This window comes from Polyodon spathula, chromosome 15, assembly GCF_017654505.1.
Source record: "Polyodon spathula isolate WHYD16114869_AA chromosome 15, ASM1765450v1, whole genome shotgun sequence".
Classification (NCBI taxonomy): domain Eukaryota; kingdom Metazoa; phylum Chordata; class Actinopteri; order Acipenseriformes; family Polyodontidae; genus Polyodon; species Polyodon spathula.
In genome coordinates, this window is record NC_054548.1 from 19,177,338 (window position 1) to 19,199,389 (window position 22,052).

The 22,052-nt window shown below is 37.9% G+C and overlaps 2 protein-coding genes across 2 annotated transcripts; one reads left to right on the plus strand and one right to left on the minus strand.

Moving 5' to 3' along the window:
- Positions 1–944: 944 nt before the first annotated feature.
- On the minus strand, positions 945–4,850 carry LOC121327496 (F-box only protein 36-like). Its single transcript, XM_041271565.1, has 4 exons — positions 4,599–4,850; positions 3,591–3,699; positions 2,683–2,855; positions 945–1,247 (listed from the first exon to the last, which is right to left on the minus strand). The coding sequence occupies exons 1-4, from the start codon at positions 4,695–4,697 to the stop codon at positions 1,068–1,070; spliced, it is 561 nt and encodes a 186-aa protein (XP_041127499.1). The 5' UTR covers positions 4,698–4,850; the 3' UTR covers positions 945–1,067.
- A 9,354-nt stretch (positions 4,851–14,204) lies between these two features.
- Positions 14,205–20,780, plus strand: LOC121327493 (chromosome alignment-maintaining phosphoprotein 1-like). The gene is made up of 2 exons (XM_041271564.1): positions 14,205–14,350; positions 19,034–20,780. Exon 2 carries the CDS (start codon positions 19,103–19,105, stop codon positions 20,165–20,167), a length of 1,065 nt encoding a protein of 354 aa, XP_041127498.1. The 5' UTR covers positions 14,205–14,350; positions 19,034–19,102; the 3' UTR covers positions 20,168–20,780.
- Positions 20,781–22,052: the final 1,272 nt, after the last annotated feature.

The following is a 22,052-nucleotide window of genomic DNA, read 5'->3' on the forward strand; positions in this document are numbered from 1 at the left end:
TCCGGTTTTAGAAACTTGATCAGCTGTGTTCCATAAAGTCTGAAGGCCGCTGCATACCAGACGTGATGTAATTTTTCATTGGGCGACAAGATACTTTTGCAGCGACATGACTGTACACATCTGAAGCAACACAGACGCAATGTGACAGACTGGAAAACTGCCAGATCCTTCATATGAGCTCAATTTCACTCCAAAACCAATATAAAAAATTAAAAAAAACTTACAAAATTGTTATTGACAAGACAGTTAAATATTCGTCAAATGAAGTGAAAAGTCTTCTCTAACAGTATTTCAACATATATGGCAATACATCATATATACCCGGCTTATCCAGTTCCTTCTAAATGGACTTGCATATCATCTTTCATCTCTATCTTTATAATTGCGATGACCTTTGTCATAAAGTTCTGGGTACAGTGAGTATTATAATGTCCTGTTGGGTATTCTCAACAACGAAAAGATAGGTTGATGACAGTATCTCGGATATAAATGCAAGGTGTTTTGGCAAGTTTGACAAACATATATTTTTTACTTTGGGAAGTAGTCTGTGACTGTATCATAAACAATACTGTTTATTATAGACAGAACTTCACTAACTTCTAACTGCTCTGGGTCTACCATCTAAGTTTAGCGCACAAGCATTATGCACATGCACCTAAACTGATGACGTAATGCTACTGATTAAGGTAAGAACATATACAAAATATGTGTATAAAACCAAGAGTTTATAAGATTGCAGGCAACACGAAACATTTACAGAAGCCTAAGCATGACAGTTTGGTAAACACTGGTGCAAAACCAAGGCAGTTATGCTCACCATGACAGACAGACTGACACGGTCAGCGTATAAAAGTCGACATTTTTTAATGAGAGCCCATTGTTTGGACAGTTCCTACCAGGACAGAGCTGGAAATGAGAACACAAACAGACATACAAGGTCTAAACATCTTTATTTATAGTGCACTACAATTATTAATGGTTGTGTAATAGCAAACATGGTACAGTTTTTTCACGTTTACCATGCAATTTAAAAGCCTATCTTCACATATTACATATTCAGACTTTTTCTAAATCAATGCCTTGGTGCTCATCCTCCTCTGCTGCCTTGTTTGGTTCAGAAGAGCATGTCGTCTGTGGAAAATGAGCAGCTTCTTTTGTATCGCTGAACTCACCCCTTCAATCATCCGGCTTCCTGAGCTATAACTCAACCTTTCAGCATGCTCCCACAACTCATCGCTAGCACACAGCTGGTACAAAATGAAGATGAAAAAAAACATAGTTCATACCTAAGCAAGCAAATGAGAACAAAGTATCCATAGACAAAATGTTCAAATACATAAATAAATAAAGACTTTTTGGCTAGTAATACTATGTTAAGAAGCAAGGTGGCAGTAGGTGAGTGGGGACAAATGTGACACAGGATGGTTATAACACCTTGAATTTCTCCAATCAGAAGCAAGCTAGAGTGCCATAACTCACTGGGCACATGCTCAGTTCAAGTCTGAGATAGATGAGCTGTCTGTGCCAAAGACCTGAGATTTTATCTACAAAATTAATTTTTGACCTAGTAGAGTACATTTTTCCACAATTTTCTTTTTGTGCTATATACCTGTGTTATCCAGTTTATGGATCTTGGCTTTTAGCATTCTCATCCCTGATTTCTTTCATATTTGCTTTGTGTGAAAATGGATCTTATTCAATAAAACATTACATTCTTGGATTAAATGAAATGTGTTGTTATTTATTTACTTATTCTTCACAGAATGTTACATCTGACCCCACCCCGTTACAACTGACCCTGGCCATGGGGTCAGTTGTAACACTGGACACCTTACACATCAAGCCCTCTTGCTGTATGTATATCAGCTCTTATGGGGATGGGTAGAAGACAGGTGTAAGTTGTTTGTATCAGTCTGGTCAAACTAGCTCAAATCATCTGTGTGTAGTGGAGACAAAAATGTTACAACTGTCCCCAGTCTCCCCTATCTTACAAATGAGAAAGTAAAAGAAAAAGAAAGACCAAAATTACCACTACGGCTTGCACTGCAATGTAATAGGTGCCATGTATTATTATTTATTTTTTATGTCATCATACATAACAACCCCACGACTACCCTAATTTCATGTACAGCATACATTTGTTCAGGAGAACCTATAGGTAACCATTGGAAAATATATTCAGTACTCTAGAAACCATGTCTATTCTTCTGTGCAGCTGACATCCTTAGCCTTTAATTAAAAGAAGATTTAATCACAGACTATTTCATCTTAAAATACCTTGGCAATAATAAACCTATTTATCTGTGTTTTTAAATAACACTGTCAACTTGCAAATCTAGTCTGGTACCTTGAAGCTCTACATACACCTGGTTTCACATCATTAATTGTAGCTCCAATATGCCAGTGTGTGGGTGTATGCATTTTGCCACACAGCCTACTATGTTCTGTGTGTGGCGTATAGCACCACTCTGTCACAAGGGGTCCATTGGAAAAACAGCAACTGTGTTCCTAAAGCATTAGCAAGAAACTGGTGGAAAGCTATGTCAGCAACCCTTATAGTACTGTGTAAAGTGCAGTGGCTGTGGATCATTCTCAGATACACAGATTCAGAAACATCATTTTAAAACTTTGGTTGACTCCTTCGAGATAATCGTGACCCAACTGTAAACAAAAAATAGTTACCTGCTGAAACCTTTTGCAGGTTTTAGACATATTCTTAATATCTTCCCACTCCAAAAATGAGAGGATGTGTGTAGTCAAGCTTTTGGGCAGTCGAACAAGGTAGTCAATATGCTGTTGGCAGAGGTTCATTATGTATTCCAACATCTCTGAACCAAACACTCTCTTTATGTGTCCTGGGTAGAGAAAGACAAACACAGGTGGACAATACTTCAGTTTGTGTGTCAACATCCTGGTTTAGTTTTATTTCCTGATAATAAGTGGAGGGGAATTTAAGATGTGTCTAGGCATGCCTGAAAAAGTATGTTGTTATTTATTTATTGAATGTATTAATTTGTTTTATACTGCCTACTGTACATACAGAGCTAAAGACAGATTACACTGAATCTTCTTTAAATTGTTTACTTTAGTCTCACACACTGTTTGATGATGTTGCATCAACAGAATATTAAAGTTACTGTCAAACATACATTGATAACTGATTTAACAAGATAAATAAGATGCTATTGAATTTCAAAAACGGTGATTGTGATATTTATGCCTCAACAAGAAAACAGACATTTGTGCTGCACTGTAACAAATAGTATGATATATTTTTTTTTTTTTTTACAATATCTGTGTTTCCTTAGACTCTGTAGTATGCCATTGCTAACAATGTGTATTAAGTTGCAACATTGTGACATTTGTAAGGCTTGATTTAAAAGCAAGCAACTGACTAGGTGTGCTCATTACACATGTACAGTGATGAAGCATCAGTGTCAGTCCTGGTGTTTAACTCTTAACACTGCAGACCTCAGGTCTAGCGGAAATTAGACTTAAAGCAACAGATCAGTTAACCAGATCTATGCTAAGCAGAGTAGAAGTAGGGTAATGAATATCACTCATGATCCTGTACAACATACTTCACTTGCCTTTAAAATAGTCATCAGCTAAAAAGTCATTGTGAGATTTCCTTTCTTCCCCTGGCTGAGCCCTTTCACGCTTGTATGGATTAGACACCTTCCAAACTCTCCAGATCACCTGTGGTCAAGACCGCAGAAATCTCGTTCAATTACCTTCATACAAAGACCACCTGCTTATAAAGCTCACTTTCAGTCAGTCACAAAACAAGGTTTGACTATATTTATTTGCGTTTGATGTTTATCAACTGGGTTCACACTGTAAATGTAAAACCTAGGGCAGATTTTGAAGCAACAGTTACATTTTCTTTTATTATTCCTCTGAAAGAAAACTAACAAGAAAGAACCAAGTTTCCTGTCGGAATAGTTCAATTGTTACATTGGGTTGCTTGCTAGTTTTATGACATTACCTCTTTCAACACAAGGAGAAAAATAAATCTACAGCATACGTTATTTGAAGGAAAACTCCACTCAGCATAACTAACCAGACCGGTCTTGGATATGCCTGTATATAATTATTTTCTATTTAAGACACTGAACCTATGTTTTTTTTTTTTTTTTTTGTAAAAGTTACATACAGAAGTTAAATTTTTTGCAATCTTGCACTGGAAAACTAAAGTCATCAGTGCAAGAGCAGCATGCGATTCTTTTCTGTGCTGTAATATACTTTCACCACACATTTACTATGCTTTACTAAATACTTGTATGCTTTTACAATGGTATACCAACGTAAGGGCTCAAACTGGGCCCCTGATTCCTGAGGTCCTCCTGGGTGAAAGGCAGGATTGTTTTGCACTGGTAAAGCTGTATGAGGAAGCTTGCATTGCACTCTCCATCAGCCCACAAACTTTCACGAGCGCTAGTTTAATTATTTTTTTCAGAATAGTCACTAGTTACAAAAAAAGACAATAGAATACATGTTTTTTTTACCTTAAATTAAAAACAAAAATCTAAACTAATCTATCTTCAGCAGCAAAAACTTAAGGCTGAAGATACAACATAAATAAAGAGCCCACATACCTCTTTTTTGGTAACTAAAAGCTGATAGAAATCCTTGCAGGGGGAGGCAGCCTGTCGACTGATTTCGTAAAGTTTATCTTCCTGCAATAACGATGCCATGTTGTACCTAATATTCCCACACAAGGCAGAATAATCTTCAGAGTTGTGTTGTGGTGTACCGTACGTTATCAGAAGGGGAGGCACAGTACACACCCATGCATGCACATACCAACCCACCTATAGCTATAGCCAAAAGTTTTGCATTACCTTGAATTTTAGGCTTGAGACATAATTAAAACTATATATATATATATAATATCATAATTTAGATCTTTCATTTAACATTATGAAACTACAAAATGATATGCAAAAAGTCTACCAGCAGCCATCCTAGTATTACAGTATTTCATGTCAGATTTCAAAATGTCACATTTTTCATTTTTTGCCAGTTTTTCGTACAAACTGGTATGTAATTCAAATATGTTAAAGTAACATTATTCAGCAGATTTCATTCGGCTTTATGAAGCAAAATGAGTTATTTCTATAGGGTGATGCAAAATCTTTGGCCATAACTGAACACACAGATCTGGATAGAATTGTAGATGTTCACCTGACCACAATGTAAACATCAATGAAACCATTATTTTTTCATTGATTTTAGTTATTTATTTTTTAATAGGAGGCATGCAGCATGGAGGAATGGCCATGTTTACGCCACAACAATTTAAAAAAGTTAGTGATTAATGCTTTAAAACACGTACAGTACCTCTCATTTGCAAAACAACTTTGATATTTAATATTTTCTGTTCCTGTGAAGAAGGTACTGTACTAGGGTCTCACTTGAGACCCCTTAAAGTCTCACCTCTTATTTCATGTGAATCTATAGTGTGGTGGCAGATTAAGCAGGCTTCACCAGAAACAGTTCAATTAAACAAGGAAAGCTATAGAATAAGTATGATAAGGGACTTGCGTGGAAATTGTTCTGATAATGACAAGAATTAAAATGTTAACCTTTTTCAAACAAAATAAGCAGGTTTAGGTCACTGGGTCAGCTGGCCACAGTTAAGCTGTTATGTCAAATTATCACACAACAGGCATTAGGCACATTTCCAGACAGTTAACCAGGTCAGGGTGGTCTCTCTGGGGCAGGTTGAAGCATGTATGAGGGACTCTGTATGCCCAGTACATACACAAACATAATTATTATTTTGCTCCGAAATCTATTTTCTGTTTTCTATTTTCCAGTGCTTTCATTGTTCGTGTTAGGTATAGATATTTGCATGGTAGTAATCATTAAGCATGTGTTGATGTTGACACTTGCTTAATGATTACTAACATAGCCTTAAAAGATAAACAGTTAACATACCCGCTTCAACGTAAGTAGCCCACATGGAGACATTTCTAAATACAGAATGTTGACATTGTGTAGCATGTTCACTTTGCTGTCATAGTAATAGCAATTGTACTATTCTGTTAGGAATATCTGCCAGTTTTTCAACTTGGCAGTTAACATATTGACTGCAATAAAGCCTAAAGCAATGAATCGGTTATGTGCCATACATAATATACATAATGACATGTGTACAGCTCCTTAAGACTTGGTAACTTTCCAGCAGTTTTAATATTGACTTTGGTTTTGTAATTTATTGTTTTGAATCTGAAAACAAGCATACAGAGTAGGCATGGTAAACTCAATCAGGCTCGGAGAAATCAATGCTTCTCTGTACACTTGAATCCAATTAAAACCCCAACCCTGGATTTGGGAATTGATTCTTCACATATGATCTTGAATGAGATTAAATAGCGTTTGTGCACTGAACTGTACACCTGTCACTCTAGAGACCTCCAGGTACAGTACAAGTAGTGCTGAAGAAATCACCCACAATCTGTTCTATTATTACAATTTTGCTGAATAATTCAACTGCATTGAAATTATACCCACTATCAGAATTGGCACGTAAAATGCAGCAATGCTTAGTAATCTATCTAATATAGCTCAATTCTCAACAAGGTGAAATAACAAGCCTAATAGGCATCTTCTTGTTCATATTTGCCACACTGGTTTAGTATTGATGAAAATAATTAGTAAATATGTGCATTAGTTATATGACTTATTTACATATTTTATATTCATATTGAATTAATCTTAAGCCTGAAACTCATACCATTTACGCACTCTGCTACTCTTTACAGCAAGGCTAGGGGTAGGGATTTTATTGTCCATATTTCCTCCCTCAGACCCCATACTTACTAAATCCCTTGGTATTTCTGAATAGATCATCATCTCTAAAATATGCTATATATTTTAACGAGTGAGGCTCGGTGTCCCGCCCCTTTGTGTATTTTTATGAAAGCCGCCGCCATTTTTTGTTATTGTTTTATTGTGATTTTAGAAATGCCTTTTAAGATTGCGTGACTGTTGGCTATAGAAGTTATTGAATTGTCTGACAGTCACGCACCTTTAGTAAACCCGTGCAGAATGTGACCGAGGGGTTAACAAGATAATTAATATGTAGTTAATCCCTCACTAACCACTATAACTTAAGAACCTGCAGCGTTGGCTGCACGGTGGAGAGTGTCAGAGGCTGAACAATACAGGAGTAAAGTGAGCTACCTTGGCAACTAAACAGTTGCTATTAGTATTATATATACCTACTTGTTTACATCCTTATTCCCTTTTGTTTTTGTGTTTAAACTGTTTGTTTCTACTATTTAATAAAAAGCTGAGCGCCATTGAGTCTCAGATTCACCCCCTAGTAATGCCTTGTTTTGGATTCATTTCCTGGTCACCCTTGAGGTTATCTCTTTCACATGTGTTCAGAAGTCCAGGAGTCAGACCAAAGAGACTACTGCGGGCATTTTTTTATTATTTTTATTATTTTAGTATTTGTGGAAAAAAATTAAAATAAAATACAAATATAAAAAGAGAGGAATTGTGTTGTGAAGGGAGAAATAAGTGCTTTTTGGATGAAAGAAGAGTGTTTTTTTTTTTAATAAAAAAATAAAATAAATAAAATAAAAATGTGAAGAAACAGCCAGAGGAAACAGCAGCAGCAACAACAGCAGCAGCAGGCGTACAAACACCAGTGCGAGGCTGGTCGGAAGTACCGCTGCGTCTCTGTCACTGGATGTCTGCCTCATCTGCCTGAAAGGTGAGAAATGGTGCTTCGCCGTTGCTGAGGAGAGGGAGGAGCCCGAACGCCTAGGGCTGTCACGCCCGGGGTTGCCGCCTGCTCTGCATCGCCTGAGGATGCCGTCTGCTCGCTGCCCCCCGGGGATGTCCCTGACCCGAGGTGGTGTTTAATCCAGCAGCAACCTTTGCACTGCTGGAAAGTCTTGGGCCAGAGCCCCAGAAAAGGGAGAAGCCAGCTACAGAAAACGAAAGAGAAAGGGAGCTCCCACTGCCACCTTCTTGGCCAGAGGCTCTCCTCCCGAGTTCCCTCCCGAGGGTCCAGAGCTGCCTCTGTCTTCCCCTTTTAGATCACAGGAGGGCCTGGAGGTTTCTCTGCCTTGGGGGTCTGGAACCACTGCTGACAGGGGGTCTAGAGCCATCACCTCCCGCTGGGCTAGCTTCAGCCGATGCCTCCTGTGGAAATGCTCCTGCCCTGTCCTGCACCGTCCAGGGCTACTGAGTTTGCTTTGCCTGGGTTCGCCTGCTTGCCGTCTCCTGGGGTCGCCTGCTTGTCAAGGTCCGGGATAGCCTTGCTAGCCCGGAGTTGCCAGTTTGCCACTGCCCAAATTACCACCAGTAAGCCCCTTGAAAACTCTATTCTTGGCCCGAGACTTTGTGCGAGACTGTTGGGTTTTTAAGGGGGGGGAGGTGGCCTTTGAGGCCATGTGTGCTGCGCACAACGGGGGGCATGTGTGGCGGATTGTCCCGCCCCTTTGTATATTTTTATGATTTATAGTATTATTATTGTTTGCAGTGTGGATGAAAAGTCACTGCCATTATTTGTTATTGTTTTATTACAATTTCAGAAATACCTTGTGAGATTGCGTGACTGTCGGCTAGTAATTATTGAACTGTCTGACATTATCTCGCATCTTTAGTAAACCTGTGTAGAATGTGACCGAGGGGTTAACAAGATAAATAATAGCTAGTTAATTCCTAATCTTCCACAGAGCAAGACATCTCACAAGCAATGTCCTAGGAAAGCAGTACAATTCAGAGTGGGGGTTTGCTGCCAAATACTTTAAATCAGACTACTTTATCACTAAATATCCTGGTATCCCTGAATTGAAAATAGAGAGATTGTAACGAACAGTTTCTCCCACAGGTGCTGTGGTACACCAAATATGATCAACTTACCACCAATGCAGAATGACTGGGTATGAATTCTCTCTTAATTCTACCCCAAAAAATAGGTTTCTGGCTCAGGAATGACCAGGACAGCACTACACTGATTACTGTACCAGTCTTGGCAGTCACTGCTCAGGAAAATCATTTTCTGGGTAAAGTAGAAAACAAATGCTCCACCCAGTCAGTCAGCATTGTTAGGGTACCACTGAACTATTTAGAGCACCACTGAACTTGTGAGATGGATTTGTCACGTTTGAGTCTCATAAAGGTAAAACTCAGCAAGAAGCAGTACTTTTAGTGGTTCATTTTCATGCACTGGGTCTGATTGAAATGAACACATTGAATCCACTAAACTTTATGAGAAACAAAACCAGACATGATACTTGTATTAGGATAGCAGTCTTATTCAGAGAGTCTATGTTTAACCCAGAACAACAATGATAATATTACAATGTTTTAAACAATGTTTTATCCGAAACCATTCCTAATTAGGAATATTACTGCAACATTACTCTAACAGTGTTTTATCACATTTGAAAAATATCATACACGTATTAAAGAACAACTAAATGAGAATCAACAAAACCGGTTATTGCTTTCAGTCAAGCATACTAATCTAACTAAACCACTCTATACAATGCATGTATTAATTCCACTCATTTCCACGACATCTATATTTCAGGCAATGAATATATGCTTACCTTCTTCTTTGAGGTGTAATTGATTCATGGCGGATCAGTGATGTCAACCAGTAGGTAAAGGCTTTTCAAGCAGTCTCAAATCAGGATTCACCTGCAGAGGCTGGGTTCAAATTCTCACAAGCTCAGTTGAGGATCGAAGGTCGGAAAACGAACTTTAGTCGTTTGATTAAAGTTTTTATGTCCAGTTTTTCAGCTGCCTACCCACCTCCCATGACGTCACCACAACCCCCCTGCTTATGCAGCATATGGCCATAATGTATCTGCTAGCTATCAAGCTTACTTACATGTTTAAATTCATATGACAAAATATTTAGCAGGTTCAAGCAAAAACGCACTTACTACGCTAAGTAAATATAACTATAATGCATTAGTTTGAGGATATATATACAGTGCCGTGAAAAAGTATTTGCCCCCTGTCTGATTTTCTGCATTTTTGCACATTTTTCACATTGAATTTGGTCAGATCTTTTTGTGGGTTATAGTAGTATATGGAGGGAGTCGGAGAGAAAAAAATTACACAAAGTTTGGTGCTTCTTTCATTTGTTTGGTGTGCAAAGTAATCAAACATGCAATATTCAGGGGTGAAAAAGTTTTTTCCCCCTAGTTAGCTCAACCCAATTAAAGGGATAGTTAGGGTCAGTTGTTTGAATACTTTGGTTAACAATCAGGCCTGATTTGGGCCAGCCCTGCCCGATATAAATCTGACTAACTTTGGCCCTTACCATCAGAGTGAAGTTGTTAGCACACAGGTTCTAGAGGCACATCATGCCATGATCAAAAGAATTTCCAAAGACCTCCGGATTAAAAGTTGTTGATGCCTATCAGTCTGGATTACAAAGCCATTTCTAAGGCTCTGGGGCTCGACCAGTCAGAGCCATATTAACCAAATGGAGAAAGTTTGGAACAGCAGTGAATCTTCCCAGGAGTGTCCGACCTGCCAAAAATCTCTCAAAGAGCAAGGCGTAAAATCATCCAGTAAGTCACAAAGAACCCTAGAACTACATCCAGGGATCTGCAGGCCTCTCTCGCCTCGGCTAAGGTCGGTGTTCATGACTCCACCATCAGAAAGACACTGGGCAAAAATGGGATTCATGGAAAAGTAGTAAGGCGGAAACCACTGCTCACTAAGAACATGAATGCTTGTCTCAAGTTTGCCAAAAAGCACCTGGATGAAAGGAACAATGTCCTATGGACAGATGAGTCAAAAGTGGAACTTTTTGACCAACATGGCCACGTTATGTCTGTCGAAAACCAAAAACTGCATTCCACAGTAAGAACCTCATACCAACAGTCATACCAATGGTAGCGTCATTATTTGTGGATGCTTTGCTGCATCAGGACCTGGACGACTTGCCATCATTGAAGGAACCATGAATTTTGCTCTGTATTAGAGAAATCTAGAGGAGAATGTCAGACCATCCGTCCGTGAGCTGAAGCTGAAGCGCAGCTGGGTCATGCAGCAAGACAATGATCCGAAACACACAAGCAAGTTTACATCAGAATGGTTGAAGAACTATAAATTTAACATTTTGGAATGGCCTTGTCAAAGTCCATACTTAAACCCCATTGAGATGTTGTGCCAGGACCTGAAACAAGCAGTTTATGCTCGAAAACCCACAAAACCCACTGAGTTGAAGCAGTTCTGCATGAAGGGGTGGGCCAAAATTCCTCCACAGCGCTATGAGAGACTGATCAATAACTACAGGAAGCATTTGGTTGCAGTTATTGCTGCTAAAGGTGGCGTAACTAGTTATTGAGTCTAAGGGGGCGATTACTTTTTCACACTGGGGTATTGGGTGTGGCATAACTTTCTTTAATAAATAAATGAAATAAGTATAATAATTTTGTATTATTTGTTCACTCAGGGTCCCTTTTATCTAATATTAGATTTTGGTTGAAGATCTGATAACACTCAGTGTCAGAAATAAATATGCAGAAAATCAGACAGGGGCAAATACTTTTTCACGACACTATACATATGTGTGTGTTAAAACTGGAATGGAATTAGGCAATTGATTTAAAAACAAAGTTGGCATCTGTGATTTAAATATTAACATGATTTCCATCTTAAATGTACATATACCATTTGACTGCAGTGCATCTGTGTTCATAAGCTTATCACATTTAGTTATGCATCTTGACTTAACACCTTCAGCCTATTTCCTCAGAAACCTGCTTCTAGCGAGGGATATTGCAAGCCCAAACCGCACAATGATCTTTTGACTGATAAAAATACACTAACTAGATGGCCAGTACAGGGTATAAGTTCATTTCTCAGAAAAAAGTGGTTAGTTAGAAAAAGTCCTAAGCTCTTATCTTGTTTATAAAAATTCAAGGTGTTGCTGCTTCCACAAAAAAGTGTTAAGAGAAAATAGTTCATCATTCAGAGAAACTGGTGTAGTGACCAGAAAGTACAGGTATACCATGCTTCCCATGGCTCTCCAGTTTACTGGCTGTTTACACTTGAGGCAGATTGCTCTTATTATTTCCTTTCCATTTAAATTAACCACTGGCTCTCCTGAACTAACCTCAGTATAAACACATCTTCTAGTGGAGCAAACTGTACAAACTGTCTTTTTAAATGGCCCAGTCTTTGCTGGCACTCATCACAACGACAATCTGGGTGTCTCGGAGATACTCGTTTATTCCTGGAAATTATTACTCTCAAACCAAATCTTTTGGAATCCCTGTTATGGAAAGTCCTGTACTTGTCCATCTCAGTCTGCTTACATAAATACACTAGTCTGAGCACACCATGGGCCATTTTAATGTCTCTAATATAATATGGACTTGCATCCATGTCTGCCACTTTCCACACCTCTGTGCTGTTTTCAGTCAGTGGGTATCTGCAACAATAGATTAGACAAGGAGCCTACCTGAACACTAGTATTTATTTTATGTATTCTCCACACCTTGCCAGGCTTAAGGGTTTTGATCAACTCTGTGACAGACTGCTCATTAAAATTCTCAGAATATTTTTAGAGGAGACAATTACCTATTCACGGATACCAAGATATTTAGTAAATAACGGGTCTGTGAGAAAAAATGGACAATACAAACTCCACCCCTAGTCTTGCTGTGTGTGTAGACAGTTGTAGTCAAAAGTTTACATATTTTGTAGCAAAAGTTTTGCTTTTGTGGATGAAGAAAAATATTACAAGAAATAGATGTCTACAAATATTTATTTCAGCAATTTATTTTGCAAAACTCCAAAAGGTAATTCAAAAGTATTTATACCCTTTGATGCTATGACAATATTGTCTACAAGGTGCTAGAAATTTCAATATGATAATGCAGATTGTAGATGAACATGCTTAGAGTATAAAAGGGTTAGGCATAGGATGATTGCTGTCATTACCAATAAGTCAAAATGGGGAAAAAGTAAAGCTCTTTATTATCATAAAACTGGAAAAAGATAAAGGAATATTTCCAAGCATTCGAGTTTCCCGATTTCAACTACTGTTTCTATTATCAAGAAGTGCAAGACTCATGGTACTGTCACAACACTCGCTCAGTCTGGAAGAAAAGTTATTTCACCAAAAACATGTAGAAGAATTGTGAGGAAGGTTAATAACAATCCCAGATTGACTGCCAAAGACATTCAAAGTGAATTAGTTGCAACTGGGACTTGGTTTTCTATTGGGCTGTTTTTCCTGTAATGACACAGGAAATACGTGGTAAAATGGATTCCATAGCATACCAAAAGATATTGGCCAATCACCTGAAACCCTCTGTTACAAAACTTGGTTTAAAGCGCAACTGGACGTTCCAATGACAAGGATCCAAAGCACACATCAAAATCTACTTCAGAATGGTTAAAGCAGAATAAAATAAAGGTTCTGGAATGGCCTAGTCAAAGTCCTGATCTAAATCCGATTGAGAATCTTTGGTATGAGTTGAACGCTGTGCATAAGAGAAATCCTCGGAATCACTAAAGAATCATGCCAAAAGTGCATTGACAAATATGCAAATCATTTAAAAGAGGTTATTATTGCTAAAGTGCAACAACTAGATATTAATTTAGTGTTCCTTGTCAGGGTATGAATACTTTTGATTTAGCATTTTTTTGAGTTTTGCAAAAAATACAAAAATAAAAATAATGCTTAAATAAATAATTGTAGAAATCTAATTCTTGTATTTTTTTCCTCATCCACAAAACCAAACCTTCTGCTACAAAAGATTTTTTCCTATAATTATTTGTTTTCGAGAAATTTCTAGAAATTATAAATTTCCATGTAAACTAAACTTCTGATTACAACTGTCTGTCTGCAATGGACGGACGGCGCACGTGCGTATATATATATATATATATATAGATATATAGAGATATATATATATATATATATATATATATATATATACATACACACACACAACACATAGAGATAGATATAGATAGACTGTGTGTGTGTGTAACATAATGTCCCCTAATGTAATCAGTAAATTAGAACTGTGAGATCTGAAAACCTACCTATGTCCTCGCATAAATCGGATTTACTGCATAGCATCAAAATGTTGGTTTAAAAAAAATAATAATAATCTTTTGCGCCACAATCTTGTCTTCCGGTTATGCGTACCACATCATAAGCTCTGATTGGTTGGGAAATAACCGCGGCGGATAGAGGACACTGCAAGCTGATCTGCACTGTGCTCTACTAATTTTTACGCTGCGTTTAATTATATAATAATCATAGTAATAATAAAATACATAAAAATAAAAAACAGTGTTTTACCATACCTCTTTGGATGTCGGGGAAGCACTGTAAGGGAAGGTAAACTTGCATTTTTTTTTTAGTGCATCGGATTATTGTTTTATTTAATATGCTTATGACGGTTTGTCATATTTGTATATTCAGATAATCTAATTGCATGTGCATAACATCGAGATATGTAATATGCAGTCGTCTATATAGAGAACAAACTGGATCATCTGGATGGTTACCGTATCTAAAACTCTTGGTTTTGAGACGATATGCTGTTCTGACATGCCTGACCACTTAATCGCCACAGAAAAATACACTGTTATCATATCCGGCATTATTTCTTACACTGTTCGAGGTCTTTTCGTTAAGATTAGGCTACCAGAATCCGCTAGCCTGCATGACTGATAAGTCTACTCTGCCACCTTTGCTGTGTGTTGCTCATGTCTCTTTGTTTCACAAGAGGCAGCGCCGTTTCAACACAACAGGACCGTGTTAGCTGTCTGAAGAGGAAAAAATGGATTACTGTTGTTGGATATAGCGGGCAAGTTTAAATAACGTCAGACACTCGTGCCCATGTTTTTTTTTTTTTTTGCATTGAACGAGAACCAAGCGTCTCACCGTGAGCCTCTTCTAAAACTAGAAAGCCGTGTGCAATTTCCCACTCGAGCAAGCCCACACAACACGTTTGATTGTTTTAGGATTTCCCTGTGCGGTTTTGATTTGGCGCCACTCAAACTGGATTTTTGATTCAACAAGACACGTTTTACTGTAGTCAAAGATAATCCGTGAAACCATTACATATGACAAACCCAGCCAAAATACCACATTGCACATTAGTACAAACATGAACTAGGAGTAGAGTTCAGTGGTAGGGGGTGATATGGAGACACTAGAAACTCTCGATCTTAAATGTATTGATTATTTGGGAGCATTTTCTTTGGGTGGGGGCAAGCGAGTTCAGAATGGCAGTAACCCCCCCCCCCCCCCCCCCCCCCCACTGGCTGCAGCAGTGAACCTACAAGTCTGACTCTGCATGACATTGGTTACTTACTGAGGTAGTGCAAATGTGCCATGCTTGAGTGCTTGAAAATGGTTTTATTATAAATTAGCACCCCCATTCAGTACATGATAGACCACTGTTTATTATTATTATTATTATTATTATTATTATTATTGAGTCCTCAAAAGGAAATCCCAAATGCCACTACTCTATTTAAAAAATCATTTCTGGGGGAAAAATCACCCAAGAACAAAATATTTTACATTAGAATTACAAGTCTCCCTGGTTTTCTCCAGTTTCTCAACAGTACATTAGTAGCACAATTCAAGTTCAAAGGGGTTCAATTTTTATTTTCTATTATTACAGCCTCCCTAAAATGGATAACCATGTTTTTTGTGATTACTTTTTTTTTTTTTATGGTATGGAGTAATGTTAATGAGTGGCTCTAAATCACCAGGGGATTATTATAGTTGAAAGTGTTTTGATTTGCCACTGTTTAGATCATTAAAACAGACCCTGATTTAGTTCTCAATGTGGTACCGCTGTATGCATTTTTTCAGTTTGATGTGTGAGTGTCATACAAGAGAAATGAACCTGTTCACGGCAGTTTGTGTGCTTTATTTTTTTAGAAACCATTTTAGGTAGTGACTTCGTGATTGCAGGGTTACAGTATATACAACAGTAAATTCATTGTTAATGTTGACCTAACATGGCTGCCATATTGACTTTTTCATGCCTTCTGTATAGAGGCAGTACACGTTTAGTTAATGTCCTAAAGTTTGGTACACAACCTTGTTCACATTGTACATGTCTGGGCTTTGATATGGGAGATAGTTCTGAACAATAATGTCTCAGTTCAACCTCAATGAAGGCATTCCTGTCAGCATTGAGTTTTCAAAATAAGGGAGCTTTTGTAATCTGAAATCTTAGTGGCCTGAATTGAAGTGAATACCTACATAAGACAAAGGCATACAACTATTCCACTTTATTACTTGGTAGAATGCTGGACAACCATGAGGTGCTTCACAATCCAATTCTCTTGTGGCCCCTGTGGTTCTTATTGTACTGCAGTCGTAGATGGCTGATTTGGCAGCAGCCAGTACTTTGTTAACAGCTCTACTGTAGTTGATTCTGAACAACAGCAAAATATACACAGTTGGCCTTGTTACTTTCATCACAAAACAAACCTAAAGGTTGAGTTTGGTAATTCACATTGACCTTGTCATCAAAGGATGAGCTATGGCACCTACTTTATACAGAGCACATATATGGTGGATCAATAATACCACTGTCAGTAACATTTAATTGTCAACTACAGTCAGACGACCCTATAAGATTTTGACGTCAGTGACAGCTAAACACGTGTGACGCATATCTGATTATTTCACTTGGGCCCGTTGCAACCCTTGTACCTTTTTTGTGTTCCCTGAAAAACTGACAATATTTAAAATACATATCTGAAAGGACTGTTTTAAAATCAGTTGGCTTCCATTTAGATGTACTATGTTGGTTTTGTTGGCACAGTACTATATTTAACAGAAGTAGTATTTTAATTCAGAACGATATGATTCTGAAAATATCCCTTGCCAAAATTAAAGAGACGACACGTTAACTGGAACACAGTACATACTTTTAAATCCATACATATTGTAGCGGTATGGAAACTTTCCCATTAACAACCTAACAGCAAAGTGAAATCTAAATGCTACCCATACACAGAACTGCATAAAATGTAAAAAAAAATCCAATTTAGCAAAATGAAAAGTAAATTAAAAAAGAGTTTCCAGAATTAACAGTATCCGAAGTCAGTACAGTATTCAAAATTGCATTATGTATTGCAATTGCAGAATATAGTGCTCGATAAGGCCCTAATGTCACAGTTCACTTGCAAATGAAAATACACAAAAGCAACAAAAGATTACAGATAATTAAAAAAAAAAAAAAAAAAAAACATCACAGTATCTAAAACTGTTTAACGATCAACTGTTACATAACCCTAACATGCCTCGTTCACTTTATATTGGCTGCATTTTCATCAGGTGAAACTGGAGAAAGCGCTGTGTAGCTGCACAATGTAAGACAGACTGATTTGGCGTTAGAGAGAATTGAAAAATATATGAATAAATAAATAAAATTTAAAAAACGCAGCCTGTGACAGATATTCACATAAATGGTAACATTGAAGAGATGGGCTTTGTATCAGAAAACTGGTGACAGAGTTGGAAATTGCATGCAACGGGCAAGTGCATTAATTTGGTACTATATAATGGGGATTGATTTTATTCTTAATACAAGGATGGAAACATGTGACTGACGTGTATCTGGGTAACAGATAGCCGAGTGCTGACTGCATCTCCTATTTTAAATGAATACACTATTCTATATATAAACACATTATCAACCAATCTGAATTTCTAAAGCAATGTTAATACTGAAATTGAAATAGAAACACCTTTCACTATTTGTGTGACTTACACTTTCCTGCAGAATACTTTGCAGTGTGTGAGTCTGGGTACATGTCTACAGATTTGCTGAACTAGTCACAACATGTAAAGGTATCTGCATGTGTAACTTTCTTGATCTCCGTTTTTCCTTTGGCAGTGAAAGATGTTATTGAAGTGCTGGTTTTCTGACCATTGCTGGCTTTTTGGTGTTTTTGTGATCTCTCGTGCTTACCACAAACATCATTCTTGTCACCATGTCCCACCATTAAAAAGAAAGTATGCCTTTTTCTAACGTTGCTTAGGATTATGTCAGAATATGTTGTGGTCGAAGAAATATCGAAATTTGCATCAGTATTTTTTTGTTTTTTACTGGGAGGGCTATTGCACGAAAGCCATCGTAGCTGGTTGAGTTATGTGATCTTGCTTCATGCATCGAATGCAAGCCTGCCACAGCACTCCCCTGGGTCCTAAACCCAGACGGGGATTGTAATAACCACACACCGTGATGACATGGTGGCCATGATTTTAGTACCTGAAATGTTAGTGAGAAATTGACTTTTGTATAAATTAAGGTTTGCTGACCTAAAAGGGTTTAACAGTAGAGTTTTGAGCAAAATGCAGGAGAAAACCTGTACCAGGATGAGTGTCCAAAAAACCCAGAAAATAAGAGAGTTGACAGGTGTGCGAAGGCTGTATTTATTTACATCTACAGCCAGTTAGAATTAGTGGTCTTGTAAAATGTCATTCATTTCTGAGTATTCACATGTATTATTTGCTTTGTAGATAACTAAACAATATTTAAACTCAAACATATTTAGGGATAGGATTAAAAACTCTGTCTTTTCTATGGTAAAGCTCAGAGAAAAATGAGATGCATGTGATCTGAATCGACAGTATTCGACAGCCAATGAAGTGTAATTTGAATGGGCGCTTTCCTGATGAGAAAAAAAAGATGCATGCAAATGACACACAGTGACATTCGGTGAGACTCGGCAGGGTCCAAAACAAGAACTGAATAAGCTGCAAGGTCACTGTACAGTATCTGGTTTTATTTAACCTAAACTGACATTATGTTATAGTCTGACAAAATAATTTTATCATGGGGTGAAGCTGTAGACTTCAGAGAGCAGACTCCCTGCTGGTGAAAATAGCGGCTGTCTAGACATGGGCACAGATCAAACTGAGGTCCTGATTAACTGAACTATAAGGAACAGGGACTGTATGAGTGAATAATGTAGTCAGTCAGTTTGTTTGTTTTTATTAATACTTTCTTTGTTCCCCCACCCCCACCCCCTGCCCCCATTACAGGTAAATTCATCTTTCTCTATGGAGCTGTAACATTCTACTGTGTGGTCTGTATAAAGTACATCAAATAAAATGGAAGCTAATAAGCACATTCTTAATATAACTGGGCATTTACATTGTGCCTATTGTAGTTACCAATGTATTAGCAATGAAAACTTTCAAATCCATACCGGTACCTGTCATCCAGAACACTGTGAAGAACTTGATATAGGCAGGCTGGGTAAGGTTGTAATTTATCAGAGAAGTGCAAAACTGTTTCACTGCCAGGTGTGCTTTTTCACTGGCAAGACCTACACCAGCGTGTATGATCATGTGATCACCAGCCACTCCCTCTCAGGGAATCCGAACACTCTGCTATCAAAAAATAAGCTCAACGAAAATGAGGAGTCGAAGGTACCGCTTAGTGGCATCCAGGAAGAATTTGTTAAAGAAGAGAAGGACAAGCCAGAAACAAGAGAAGACGTGGCTGAAAATTCCAGTGAGAAAGTGAGCGATGTAGACCTGGATAGTCTATACACAACTCCGGCCAAGTTTACACCACTTAATAACATAAAGAGTGATGATCAGGAATCGGGTGACAACGATTCCAACAGTCCTGATGCACCTAAAGAGGAGAAATCTGCTAAAAGAAAAAAGCTCTGCGTGGGTTCTGAAGATCAGCCAGTGGACTTCGAAGACTGTGACGACCGTGGTTGTTCTCCGAATGGCAGTTCATCCAGCTCCCATAAACACCTCGAAAAAGAGGGATCAAAGGGTGCTGCGCAGGATGAGGAAGCTGTGTTTCTTTCAAAGTATGTAAAACGCAAAGTAGGAAGGTACTACTGCAAAATCTGCAACTGGCGAGGAAAAATGAAAGGCTTTGTTCTGTATCATGTGAGCCGAAAACATAATATTCCCAAACCTTACGCCTGCAAAGAATGTGACAAGTCCTTTTTTCTGGAGAGCCTTCTTAATAATCACGTACATCTTCACCACAAACAGGGGTTGTACAAATGCCCGTACTGTCCTTTCGAATCGAACTTTCTTCGAGGCATTAGGAAGCATTTAAAACGCTGCAGCTCCCAGCATGGGGAGAGTGCTGACAATGAACTCTGGGACAGTGATGAGCAAATGGATGATAAGGATGAAGTCAGTTAGGTTACCACGGTTACCTCCAGAGGGTTTCCTGTAGTCTCTGTTTATTTTGATTACTGAGCCACAGGTCCGGTGCTTGTTTGTGTTTTTGCCTGTGTTGTGTTGTGTTGTATTCACAGGGAAACCATCTCAAACTGATCAAGACTCCGGTACATAGTATATACGACTCAAAGTGTTTCGTAGTCCTGTCATAACAACTCAAAAAGTCCACAGCTTTTGACAAAAGCCTCAAGGTCTACAAATATGAAACCAGCAACCAGCAAACCAAGCTATTGAATACATCACAGATGGGACTTTTTTTGTACGATGTAGGCTATCTGGTGAATACATTTTGTTAGTAATGGTTAGGATGTTTTCTGATGTGTTTAATTCATATTTATCCAGTGTATGTGTGACATAGAGATAGAGAGATACTACACCAGTATGCCCTGCTTCCCTTACTTATTTATTTTTGTTAACTTTTTAATCTGTTTAATATCATCTCTTCTCTTTTGGTTATTTTTTTGTAATGTTTGAACATTTTTATCCAAATAATCATCTACCATTTGATGCCATGAATTTTTATTTTTTTTAAATATCCAGTGCTCCTTAAGTATAAAATGGATGAAAAAATTAATGAATGGGAGAATACAAAAAAAATAAATAAAAATTAAATTGTTAAAAAAAATCACTGTTTTACACAATGTTTTTTTTCACATTTAAATTCATCTTTCACACTGCATGTGTTCAATAAAATTTATATCTGGACAACAGAAATAATGCTTTGATTATTCAGATTGAGCTCCACTGAAATTAGGTGCTGATAATCAGGTGAGGGTCATTGTTGATTAAAATGAAAGGTGAAGAAACAGCTGTTACGATTTTTGATCGCTGCTGCTTTTCTTAGACACTGGAGAACAGCAATCGTCACTCCAGCAGCTGTCCAACCCCAATGACCCTCAGCTGTGGAGTGTTTATCAGAATAATAGAATAATCAGTTTGTACAGTTCTGGGCAATGCTGTTATTCCAGGTAGGTGCTATGATTCTGATTGTATTATACTCTAATGAATGATGCATTATCAGTACAGTAAGACTGAAATTTCAATTATAGAACAATGAAAAGTGTTATAAATGTAAAAGTACGGTGCATTTTTATTAAATTCGGTTGTAAGTGAAGTTTTAAAAAGTATGCATTGCAAATAAACTACACTTGAAACCTGCATGTCCCATACTAATCACAGGTGTTTTTAAACGATTAAAGCAAGGCATGCTTAACATCAGGTACTGAGCAAATGGGAAATGCTGACGACTTGCATCCACAGTTTGCTGTTCATAGGACTGTATTGTACCCCATGTTTGCTGGAATGTTGAAATCTACAACAACATCTTTCTTTTTCTTGTACAGTGGTACACTGTCCACTGCTTTTAACACCTCCACTTTTGTGCACGTTTTTGCGCTGCTTCATGGAAATTGTGTTGATGTGTGAGCACGATGGTTAACTCAAAATGCATCATAGGATCTGTAGTCCGCAAACCGCACTAAAATACAGTAGAGGTGCTGTCGATGCAAGTTAATACATTTCCCAATATCCTTTGCATTCAGCAGTTCGAACAAGGGCTGTGTGATCCAGTGGTTAAATAAACAGGCTTGTAAGCAGGAGGTCCCCGGGGTTCAAATCTCAGCTCAGCTACTGACTCATTGTGTGACCCTGAGCAAGTCACTTAACCTCCTTGTGCTCCGTCATTCGGGTGACACATTGTGAGTGACTTTGCAGCTGCTGCATAGTTCACACACAACAGTCTCTAAGTCGCCTTGGAGAAAGACAATATTGCTAAACAAATAATAAAACAGTCATAATTAATTTTATAAAATCCATCAGAAGGTTCAAAATAATTCCCATCTGGCAT

Bases quoted from the DNA above. Each gene is read 5' to 3' on its own strand.
- LOC121327496 (XM_041271565.1), bottom strand. From the start codon at position 4,697: ATGGCATCGTTATTGCAGGAAGATAAACTTTACGAAATCAGTCGACAG. The intron at 2,856-3,590 runs GCAAGTGAAGTA...TTCTCTACCCAG, and splicing joins AGCTGATGACTATTTTAAAG to GACACATAAAGAGAGTGTTT. The intron at 1,248-2,682 runs GTAACTATTTTT...ATTTTGTACCAG, and splicing joins CCTGCAAAAGGTTTCAGCAG to CTGTGTGCTAGCGATGAGTT.
- LOC121327493 (XM_041271564.1), top strand. From the start codon at position 19,103: ATGGAAGCTAATAAGCACATTCTTAATATAACTGGGCATTTACATTGT.